General features: G+C 35.2%; 1 protein-coding gene across 1 annotated transcript; it reads left to right on the top strand.

The window, feature by feature from the left end:
- The first annotated feature begins 4,857 nt into the window (after positions 1-4,857).
- Positions 4,858-12,388, top strand: LOC131034140 (chitinase 2-like). Its single transcript, XM_059209429.1, has 2 exons — positions 4,858-5,724; positions 12,353-12,388. Exons 1-2 carry the CDS (start codon positions 4,858-4,860, stop codon positions 12,386-12,388), a joined length of 903 nt encoding a protein of 300 aa, XP_059065412.1.
- The last annotated feature ends 368 nt before the right edge of the window (positions 12,389-12,756 follow it).

Genomic DNA, 12,756 nt, shown 5'->3' with positions numbered 1-12,756 from the left:
GTTGTGCCACACACATCCAAAATCAGGTTCCTCAGAAAGCTTTGCAAGGTATTACTCCTTTTGGATCTTGGGCTGGTAGGAAACCGATTGTGAGACATTTCAGAGTCTTTGGGTGTCCAGCATGGGCTCGCATACCTCCACAAAAACGCAAGGCATTGAAACCTCAGAGTCGGCCTTGCATATTTGTTGGATATCTCGAGGGTGATAAAACATATAGATTGATGGATCCTGAGACACATGAGGTGCTCATTGAGAGGAGTGTTCACTTTGAGGAAAGCTCTCCTAGCTTAGCCTCTTTACCTCCTCCACCTTCCTCCATTGTGGATAGTGATGCTAGTGATTCAGATGATGAGACTCCTTCAACTTTGACTCGCAGGGTTACACCTCTACAGGGTCCACTTGTAGTTGAGGAGCCTCATTCTCCACTTCCACCTAGACCTCGTTGGGCTCGATAGACACTTGAGTCTACGGGTTCTCTTGTTGGGGATCCTTCAGATACATGGAGAACTCGATCATAACATCAGGATCTTCCACATGCATTCATTGCTACTACTTCCGATCCACAGACATTTCGGGAAGCATTAGGGGTTCCTGAGTGGGACCAAGCTATGGAGGAAGAGTATAGTTCCTTGATGAGGAACAACACATGGGATTTAGTCCATCTCCCTAAGGGGAGAAAGATGGTTCAATGTAAGTGGATCTATCGGACCAAGTATGTTGTGGATGGTACTATGGATAAGTATAAGGCTCGGCTTATTGTGAAAGGTTTCTCTCAGGTTGCAGGTGTTGACTATACTGAGATCTTTGCGCTCATAGTCAAGATGAACTCCATTCGCTTGACACTTGCTATTGTTGTAGCTCATGGTTGGGTTGTACATCAGATGGATGTGAAGAGTGCTTTTCTTCATGGTGACCTTGATGAGGAGATTTATATGGAGTAGCCGCAGGGTTTCATCCAAGATACTTCCTTGGTTTGCAGACTAAGGAAATCTCTCTATGGCCTTAAGCAGGCCCCTAGGGCTTGGTATGCCAAGATGGATTCCTTTCTTCTCTTAGCAAGGTTCACCAGGTGTCATTCTGATCTGAATGTCTATATTTTGTGACAGGATGAATCTCACTTGATACTTGTGCTCTACATTGATGATTTGATCATTACAGGGAGTACCACATCCATCATTAGCAGGGTCGAATTTGCTTTGCATGATAGATTTTCTATGACTGACTTGGGTCTTTTGCACTACTTTCTCGGGATAGAGATTTCATAGTCACCTTCTGGGATTATACTATCGTAGTCCAAGTATGCTCTTGATCTACTTGCATGCTTTCATATGGCTTATTGTAAGCCTGCACTGACTCCCTTTCTTTTCGAAGTCAAGCTTGAGACTCAGTGTTCTTCTCCACCAGTTGATGCCACTTTGTATCGTTAGCTTGTGGGCAGTCTCATCTACTTGACCCATACATGCCTTGATATTTCATTTGCAGTTGGCATGGTTTCCCACTTCATGCAGGAACCACATGAGCATCATTGGAAAACCACCAAACGCATCCTTCATTACATCCAGGGTACACATCACTATGGGATTCACTACGCAGCAGGCACAGGACTTCGCTTGGTTGGTTACACAGACTCCGATTGGGCTGGCGATCTTGATGATCGTAAGTCTACTTCCGGTTATAGTTTTCACCTTGGTTCAGGCCCCATTTGTTGGCAGAGAAAGAAGCAATATGCTATTTCTCTCTCTTCGACTGAGGTTGAGTATCGAGGTGCTGTTAACGTAGCGACTGAGACCATTTGGCTCCAGCAGATTCTCACAGAGTTTGGGTTCGCCACTCCATGATCGACAGTTATACATTGTGACAATTAGAGTGCTATTGCAATCTCGAAGAACCCGGTCCAGCACTAGCAGACCAAACACATCGAGATTCATATGCACTATATCTGAGAGCTCATTCAGGAGCAGGTCATTGATTTACAGTATTGTCCTACAACGGAGCAGGTTGCAGACATATTCACCAAACCTTTCACCGAGAGTAAGTTCCAACAGTTGTGAGCTCTCTTGGGGGTGTGGGATGTGTCATTAGGGGGGGTCAGTAGACTTATCCTTCCTCTCTTATGAGGGGGACTTTTTCCTCTTTGAGGTTTTGTGCTTCTTCTTTGAGAGTCTTTTGTACTTTCATCTCTCTTTTGGAGGGGAGTTTTTTCCCACTGGGTTTTCTCCTTTTCTCCGTTTGTGAGAGATTGTTTTGCATTGTTTTGCTTGCATTTGCATATTGTACATGGGTACCTATCATGGCCTAGTAGCCGGGACCCATCTTGCATTATTGACTTGAATCTTCATTCCCCTAAGTTGCACTTAAGGGGGGGTGTTGGTGTAAATAAATATTCATTATGGATATTATTACACTTTACTTAAGTTAACTTAGGATATTGCATTTCTTGGTAGTTTGGATTTGAGACACTTAGGGAAGTGTGCACATAGGGATAGAGCTTGTAGGAGAAATTGCACCTTTTGTGGTCTTGTTTTGTTGTTACACTCCACATTCGGTGGGTCATCCACCTTTTGTGGAATATTATATTATTTCTCCTACCTACCCCTAGTATTTCTTACCTACCCTTGTTTCTCATTGACCCACATGTCATGATTGTGTGCTCGTACATCCATATGGCATTGCCTATATAAGAAGGCCTATATTCATTGTATTGGTGAATCCAGTTGATCATTTTCATATTGATGAGAATACAGTTTGTTCTTGTCATTCTTTTGTCTCTATTTTTATACTTTTCATTGTGCCCTTGATCTTGGCAAAATCTCACACCCTTGATAAATGTAATAATAGAAGGATCAATGCCCATTGGGATCCTCAAAGTGAAATCATAAGACGCATCACTATACCTCTATCTACATGAGCTACCCTCAACTGACATAACGATAAATCTAGAAGAATTGAACTTGTGACTACTGTCTACATTTTCAACATCTTGACCGTTTATTTATCCCTAAATATATAAACAATACAACTTAATATATTAAACTAATATTTTTCTTCAATTCCATCATTTTAATAATAATAATAATATCATTTCATATTTCAAATTGACTACTGAACCAGCATTTAGTATTATTGCTTTTGATTTGGAATGGCATCCATAGATGGAATTATCTTCCAAACATGTCGATTATGAAGTACAAAACAAAGGAGGAATAAACTGAATATAAAATTCATTAGCATACAGATGGAAAATTGCAACTTGCGTTTGTACACTTCACTAGACTTTATTCATGTAGACGCCTATCGAATTGAGGGAGAGCAGTTAGTAAAAAGATAACTCCAATCACATGATGCCAAATTATATATTCTTCACAGACTTCCTGGCCAGCTGAACTTTATCCGAGATTTGGAACACTTGCTCACCTGTTAATCAAATGTATTTATGCCATTAACGAATGAGCAGACAGTAAAAATGTCAAATTCAATATGAAATTTTTTAATCATTATGCTTTATAAAAATTCCGTCGTATTAGAATGAATTCTTGAACTTAATAAGAGCTTACAGTGTTTAGTTTGATTGAAAGATAAGTAGCACTTCGTTGTTCACATATACTGAAAGATATGTCGGCGAATTGCTGGATTTTTGTTCTTGATAATGCAGTTAAGAAAAATAATATCTCCTCACGCGATCCTTCTAGAACAGTGATTGATGATTATTATATGCAATTACTTTGAATTTAAATGGAATGGGTACCCACAACCATTGGCTCCTAATCATTAATGAGGGTATCAATCGAATGCAGAAGAAAACAGTGTTTTGAACGCGGGTTGGCTTTAAGAACGAATCTTCACTAAATTCAAAATGAATGTGTTAATTGTGCCAGGCATTGTGATGTTTTTGACTGATAAACAACAATTTATTGAACACTTATGATAGCATAAAAATTGTTTGAAAATATAAAAGGCTGGTCGTTTTTGCCTGGTGGCTGACATGACGACGCCTAATCTGGAAAAGAATATCTCTCGTAGCTTAGGTCATTCAACGTCATGTATGGATATATATAAGAGCGTTTGCTGCAATCTTTCTTTGCACATTTCTCACGACAATCCTCCAACTCCATGGCTGAATTCTTCAAGATTTCTCTACTTCTTCTTGCGACGTTGGTACCTACTACAATAGGTAGGTCTCTCCTTTTAATTAATCAAATGTAAGAAATTTGCCTCTGTGAAAGCAGTATTTGTGGATCAGTTATCTTTGATGCGGGTGATTTATTTTCAACACTTTTTGAGCCATTTTATAGAACGTTTGATGATGACTTAGCTTTAATATTATACTGATATTTTTGTGGATTGGTTAACCCTCAAACCTAAGATCTTCCATTTATTATTAGAATGCTCTTCCATTGAATTATTATCCCTTTAAGACCTGCTCATATTTGGGTTGCTGTGACTGATTCCCAATAATACTTTAAAAGAATTCATATGATACACACAAACTTTATTTTATTTGAGACATTAAAATCCAAATAAACAAAGAACAGTGTGTCAGCTATGTGCTGAGCTATTTTTAATGTCGAGTATTTGGTCTGTATAGCAAACTAATAAGGGTTCTGCAACATTATTTTCGAGGATATACATAAATTTTGGAAAACTCCTTTCAACTACCCTAAGTTTTTCTTTGCTCATTTTCAATGAAATAAATATTTCGTTCTTGGAAATATTGTTATGTTTTTGAGTTTTGAATAGTTAAATCTTCCTGGTTCACTAGTGAAGTTACACTTGATTTATAAAAAATGCTCCCAAAGATCCCACTCATGCTTTTCACGTCAGTTGTGTGATTTTCCTATCAGGTTTCCAAACTGGTATATGTTTTTTAAATTTGGAGGTATACTGACTAAACGAGAATACATTTCAGGTGCGAATTCGAATTTGTTTAGAGAATACATTGGGGCAGAGTTCAACAATGTTAAATTTTCTGACCTGCCAATCGATTCCGGCACCCAGTTTCATTTCATTCTTGCCTTTGCTATCGATTACACCCCGTCAGGAAGCGCTCCTACAAATGGAAAGTTCAACATTTTCTGGGATAATGACAATCTGAGCCCCAGCGCCGTGCAAGCCATCAAAGCCCAACACAAGAATGTCAAAGTTGCTCTCAGCTTAGGCGGGGACAGCGTTGAAAGTGGCAACGTCCAGTTCATGCCATCATCTGTGTCGTCGTGGGTGAGCAACGCCGTTTCTTCACTCACAAGCTTAATCAAGGAATACCATCTTGACGGCATCGACATCGACTATGAGCATTTCGACTTTACCAATCCCAATACATTTGCTGAGTGCATTGGGCAGCTCATAACACAGTTAAAGCGGAACAAAGTCATCTCCTTTGCCTCCATCGCTCCCTATGACGACGGTCCAATCCAATCCCATTACACTGCACTCTGGAAAAGCTATGGCAATTTGATTGACTTTGTGAATTTCCAATTCTATGCCTACGACTCGAGCACCACCGTCTCACAGTTCATCAAACATTTCAACGATCAGGAGTCCCGCTATAGTGGCGGAAAAGTGTTGGCTAGTTTCATGACGGAGGGCAGTGGAGGGCTGTCACCTGCAAAAGGCTTCTTTACCGCATGCCGAATGCTCAGGAACTCCGGCAAGCTCAACGGCATCTTTGTGTGGTCTGCAGACTCCTCACAGTCTAATAACTTCCAATTCGAGAAACAATCCCAGGCTGTCCTGCTAGGCTCCTGATTAGCACCATACAATTTGTTGGTAATGGTTGGAGCAAATAAATTATAGTGTCTTTTTCTTCTGTTTTGCTTCTAAAATAGTTGTTTGCCGATATTTCTAGTGATAAGCTAATAAACATTTGGTTCCAGCTTAAGATCAATATAATTTTGAGGAGCATGACTTACATTGTTGGCTCGTTCTCCTTCTTTGTAACATCCAATATCGCAAAAATAAGTATTGCCAAAGCTATCGTGTGATTTATGGTGTTTTCACTGCATGACTTCCTACTTGCAAAGTTATGGCTTCATGTTGCAAGCACACTATTTTTTATTCTAATATTTTACACTTTATCTTAGTGGATTTGTGACTTGTCCTAATAGTACATTTCTATAATATAAGAGCTTTCCTTGATAGCCGGTTACTCTTAGAATTAATTGATCTTTATATTTAAGTCAAGAAATATTGTTTTTGGTAAGGTAAAATAAGTTTTGAGGGGATCCGAAACCCCTTACAAAAGAATTTTAAGGGGATCCAAACCCACAAAAAGAACAATGCGGCAACTAGAGTTGACATAGACTAACAAAAGTCAACCGACAACCCAACACTAAGAAAAGAGCATCAAAGAACTGGCTGAAGCACCAAAGAGATCAAAGCCATCAAGCAAGAGAGCTCAAATATACATATACCAAGGGTTTTGCTAGGCTAGGCTCCCATAACCTGAACCAAGGGTTTTACTAGGTTCCCATAACTTGAAACCACAGGTTTTGACAAAGCTCCCAAAACATAAAGATACATTAAGATTGTAACAAATTTTAGTGTTTTTTAAAAAAGGGCTCCCAAAACCCTCACCTGATGTTGAGAGACAATACTGTAAGACACCACAGACTCAAACTCCACCCAGAACTAAACCTCCAAAGGGGAAAGTTGATCGAAGAGCAAGATAAAGGTGAAAACAACATCAAAGATACCTCCCACCAAATATGGGACAACAAGGGTCCACAAAAAGCTCCATCCATCATTGCCCACCAAGTTGTTCTCCTCTTTAAAAAAAGCCACATAACAGCGGGAAAGGATCCCACAACCAAATCTAAGGGTTTTGACATGACTCCCTTAACCATTAGGAGAACTGTTGCAGAAGCCCCCTTACAACAAATCACTTCCACACTAGATAAGAACATTCTCCAACTCTATTAAATATATCCTCACCTCAATAGAGGAAAAATCCACCTCAATAGGGAGAACAAAGGGAAAAACCATTAAAGGAGAAACCTCTGAAGTGCTAAAGCAACCAAACAAGTTGGGCTTTGATTTGGCTCCCAAAACAATCAAGTTGAAACCAGCAAAGACCCTCTAGAAAAAAGTCATCACCCCTCTAGTGATACTCCTCTCCACCTCAATAGAAAAGGAACTCACCTCAATAGGAACTGAAGGGAAACAAACCAACAAGTGGAAGAGCCAAACACAATTCAACCCACCACTTCTAGAGACAAATTAGCAATACATACAAAGATTATTGGAATATTGGGTTTTAGAAAGGTTCCCAAAACCTTAAATAGGAGAAGAGGTACAAACCTACCATACACCAAACAAGTAAGCTCCACTAGGGTCTCTACATCCGAAAGAGAAAAAGATAGATAAACGAAAGTATGGCTAAGACATGAACAAAGAAACCTCCCACAAGAACTAGGGCAACAAATGCCCCCAAAAAATTATTTCCAACTTCACCCACCTAGCCTCTCTCCACCTCAATATCAAAGCCATCCACCTCAATAGGATTGGCAAATAGGAAAAAAAGAAGGAAGGAAAACCAAACCCTAACCATCCTCACCAATGGGCTTTCTAACACCAAAGGAGAGAAAAGGATGAGCACAAGAGTAGAAACAACACAATCCCATATGAAAAAAAAAGGAACCAGAGAAGCACAAGGTCCACAAAACAAGAAAAAAACAAATTCCCTCAGAGACCAAAGAGTCCACAAGGTTACCAAAAGGAGCCAAGCCCTAGAAGAACTGCAATTGAAAGCATAAACTAGAGGGGGATATACATCACCAATGAGAGAGCCCAGCAAAGACACTAACCCCTAGAGAAAAGAAGCCCCAAAAAAGGCCCACATAAACAGAGCAATGATAGAGTCCTTAAGGGGCCAACTAAAAAAGAGAACGCAACTCCAAACCACATCTCCCAAGAAAGAGAGGCACCAGAAAGGAAAAGAGAAAGAACTAAGCTTAGGCATCACAAACAATGTTGCACCCAACAAGAGAACCTCCAACAACAACAACGACAAGAGGGGTAAGGGAGGCGATAGGCGGAAAGAAGCCTCTACCAATGCCCCACAATCTCCAAATTCACCCAAGAAATATTATTGTTTTGTTTGCATTATTTTTATTAATGTTATTTTAAAAAAAAAATTATATTGTCTTTCTAAATTTTCTTATTTATACATATTTTTTAAAAAAATGAAATTATTTTGTTATATATATAATTTTATAAACATTTATTATTTTGAAGTATTTATTCTTAATAAATAACATTTTCTTCCATGTTTAATTCTTACATATATTGCTAATTTAATTAGATTACATGTTAATTTTATATTATAGACTACTATAAGGATTTGCTGAAAGCCTCGCCCTACCAAGTTAAACTTATGTCATACTTAAGTTGATTACATACTTTCCCTTTCACATGAATCAATTCTTAATTTATATATATATATATATATATATATATATATATATATATATATATATATATATATATATATGTATGTATATATATATCCCTATTATTCTAAAGATTCTTGAACTATGTTCAATAATTTGAAAATTTGTGATGTATTTCCATCATAAAGCATCACTACTAATATGGGCTACAAGGAAATATTTATTTTTTGTGTATAGATATAAATCTAGAATGTTGATCTCTATTAAGGCTACGAAGAGTAGATAATGCAAAATCCTACAAGGATTAGATCATTACATTTGATAAGGGAGAATCCAATAAAATTTATAACAATTTTAAAATTTTATTGTAAAATATAGTTCAAAGTACCACCAATGATTATGTGCACCCTTGTTTTGCGATACTTTATCTACAACCCAAATTAATTCATATCAATATTTTTCTACTAGGTATTTTATGGTGGTATGCATATTTTATCCTAGATGGAATGACTTTCTTCGCATATGAGCCTCCAATTGAGTGAAAACCTAGATTCACTACATAGGTTAGAGATATTCTCTGATGTTTGAAGTTAGAGAGTTGATCATTTTATCACATCTTTTTTCAAATGTCAACATCTATATTTTAAAAGAGCTTATTAGTTATAGAAGGTGAGAAGAATGCTAGGTTTTGATTTATTATGGAGAACTCAAATGTTATATTTACAAATAATATTTATGTCAATAATATTGTCATGTAATTACATATTCGTGGAGATGATTTGCTACTTTCTTCCCTGTCAACATATATTATCTTTGATGTTAATACTATATTGTATGAATTTTCAATGATTGGATCCTAGGGTCTGGAAATATGCTTAGTATATTATAGGAATTTTAGGTTTCAAATATTGATTATATTTTGAATGCATAAAATCACAATGCATGTTTCTTAAGGTTTTGAGTAGCATAGCATGATTATGTTTTAGATTATGTTATCCTATTTTATTTTTCTTATTCGCTCTATAATAAATATATATTATCTTATTTGACCTCCATTATTCTTCCTTGTTTACCATCTATTTTATACTATATATGTTTACTATGTTAGCATTCTTATAGTGCCTAAACAATTGTGTAGTAGTTATGTAGTTCAATTATACAATTGTGATGTCGTCGGTAGTTGGTAATCTAGTTTCCCCCATTTGAGTATGTATACTGTTTAAGAAATGATTATTAACTATTATCTCTTCATATGCTATTAGAGCCTTTGGACATGCACATAAGATTACCATTTGGAGGAGATGAAACACCTCAAATATATGTAGATTGTGTATGAAACTATATATTTATTAATAGACAAGTATTTTAAATCATTAGAAAGTGTTATTAATACTTCCAGAGTATGGCAAATCTATGTTTATGATGAGTGATGGTTTTATGTGGCATTAGATTTAAGTTGATTGGATCTAAAGTGAAGCTTCTAGTTATCCCATGTCGAATACTCATGGAGGGGATCAAAATATAAATATATACACAATGTCAATTCATGGCTAGGCCATGAGTTTCATATTGAAGTGGTTGTAGATTAACATATATATGTGAATGATAGAATAGAGTAAAGAAGTGGCTATCATTAGTTCTTATGTGGTAGATGGATTGCTATAAGTTATATTTTATTCCACTTATTAAATGAAGATTAGGGTTGTTAAAATAAAATCTATCATTTTAGTTAATGGAAGAAAAGGGCCAAATCCTCCATTTCTTGGAGATTTCTTTAGTAATTATGACTATGATCCAAGTGCACAAACCATTGAAACAAATATAATAAATAGGCCTTTAGACATTTTTGCAATTTTGTTTCAATTTAATTTTCTCTTGAAATATTTTTTAGTATTTTATGTCAAGAATAATGGATTTTTAATTAAAAGTTTAAAAGAAGAAATAAGTGTAATGTTTTAGTGAATTTATATATGAATGAATAAGGTTAACATGTTTCGATTATGGTTATGTATAAAAGTTTATAATTTATTCTTGCATGAAGACTGTAGATTGATCTATTTAAGTTGTAATATTAGGGTAAAAGTTTTACTTCAAATAAATAAAGTAATCACTTAGTATTATTTTGTTGTAAATTATATCTTTAAAGAGGTTGAAAGGGTTTGAACTTTTGTATCAAAAGAAAGTTGAAAAATTAATGGAGGTTGGAAAGTATTGAAGCATTGATTATTTTTTTTCATGGAGTTATTTTAATTTGGAATTATTATTTTAAATATTGTATGCATTGTAGTGATAATTAAAATAAAGGTGTGTTCTTTTATGAGATATAAAAGTGAGTAGTGTGTGGGTCCATCATTGGTTAAAGACAATATTGTCATATTTTAATCATGAGTACACATATTTCAAACATATATATTTTTTTGGATCCATTCATTCTGCAATTGATAGAACATTTCATGTTTTGAATGGTTCATAATAAATTTGTCATTTGAATGGATCTTCAAAAAGTAATGTTTAGACATCTAGGGAATGTATCCACCTAACAAGTCCTCAAAAGACTCACATAAGTTAGTGAATGGATAAAATATAATATAATCAAATTGGAGGTTTGTGACTCCTTTGGGTGAAGGACTTTTCTTCATCTAAAGTTCTCTTTTGTGTTTGAGATGACTCTTGGAATGAGAAGTACTTTTTAAATAGTTTATTCACTTTCCTTTTCTATTTCATTGTCAGTTCTTACAAATTTAAAGAACCCATATATTGTAACATTTGATTTATGGAGACAAGAAAATAAATTGGTGTTGAGATCAATATAGATTATTGTCCAAGGAATTTTTGAAACTATGATAAAAATCTATACAATTTTGAGGATCATCCAATAACTTGATAGATGTTTGTCACAACTCAATATTGATAATTTTTGAATAATTTGGAAATTAGTTATTTAAAATTTTGGGATTGATAACTTGATAATTCAACTCAAACCTACACCCTTCTTAGGGTCATGAGGTAACTTAATGAAGCTTCACTTGAGTCAAGATCTATTTCTTCAAAAAGAGATCTTTCCAAACATATGTACTTATTTTATGTAATCAACAATTTTTATTATGTAAGCCTTAAGGGGGTCTCTTGGCAAGGTGATTGCTATGATTGCAAGGGTAAATTTATAGGAACAATGTAATAATGGGGGATGCTAAAAATATTACACTATCTAAACAATTGCATAGTAGTTATGCAACTTAATTATATAGAGGTGATGCAATTGGTAGTTGTTAAACAAGTTTCCCCTACTTAAATATTACATTGTTCAAGAAATAATTATTAAATATTCTCTATTCATAAGCGTCTATTATTCACTAAGTTTCCATGTGACTACCATACTAATTTATGTCAAATCAAGTATTCTAAGTCTCAAACATGAGCTCATTATAGTTTCACTAACCTAGAATTTTTGAAAGGTTTTTTTACATTACAAGTGAATTAGATAAAATTACTCATAGAATAGGAAGAAAAGGTGCAAGAAAGTCTTAAGTTAACTATGTCATAAATTTAAATGATACATTAAGAGCTATTCAATGTTCAATTTGACTTAGCAATATCACATCGTAAAAATCTTCAATGGTGATGGAAGAAATCAATAATAATGAGTGATAATATAGTAAAATGAAAGGTTCTACCATATATCTAGATGATATTGAGGATCACATCATATTAAGCTAAAAAAAATTATAATCATCTTGATCCAAATTTTATACAAGTTGCATATACAAATTTATTATTAATTTTTTTTAGTAACATAATCTCACATTATAGGATAAATAGTAAGAGGGGTTGTAATAGGTTCAATCCAACTACACTGGCCCCTAGTATATAGGTCTACATGTTCATAGGTTTGTCTATTATATCTACTATTGCTTCTTGGCAAGCTAAGTCAGTGGAGTCTGAAGGCCAACTGTTAGCATGTGTGCTAGTTAGTTGCATTGAGAAGGGAAGATCTGAAGCAATGAAAGCAAAGGCAGAGGAACGACGAGTCAGTGGAACAAGGAGTCAATTGAGTCTTTGGTTAAATCTATTTTTTCATGCATCTTTCTATTTTACTTGTAACCACTTATTTTTGTGAGATTTCTTTCTCGGTTGAATAAGTTCCTCATTCAAAGTAAAATGAGGAGATTTTTTCGTCTATCTACGAAAATTTTTCATGAAAAAGTGTCAAACTCAAATTTAAGAAAAATTTAAGAAAGTTAGGGGAGTTAACATTACAGGGGAGTATTGGGGTGTTATCAGACTAGACATCTTCAATGCTGCAAAGGATTTCTTTAGGTCTAGTAAAATCCTCAAACAAGTTAATTCTACCTACATTGCTTTAATTCTGAAG

This window comes from Cryptomeria japonica, chromosome 1 (assembly GCF_030272615.1).
Source record: "Cryptomeria japonica chromosome 1, Sugi_1.0, whole genome shotgun sequence".
Classification (NCBI taxonomy): Eukaryota; Viridiplantae; Streptophyta; class Pinopsida; order Cupressales; family Cupressaceae; genus Cryptomeria; species Cryptomeria japonica.
Note: the sequence above shows the minus strand (reverse complement) of the source record. Positions and strands in the feature narration are given on the sequence as shown.

Coding starts and splice junctions, on each gene's coding strand:
- LOC131034140 (XM_059209429.1), top strand. CDS start 4,858: ATGTTTTTTAAATTTGGAGGTATACTGACTAAACGAGAATACATTTCA. Junction 5,725..12,352: donor TCGAGAAACAATCCCAGGCT/GTCCTGCTAGGC, acceptor CATGTGTGCTAG/TTAGTTGCATTGAGAAGGGA.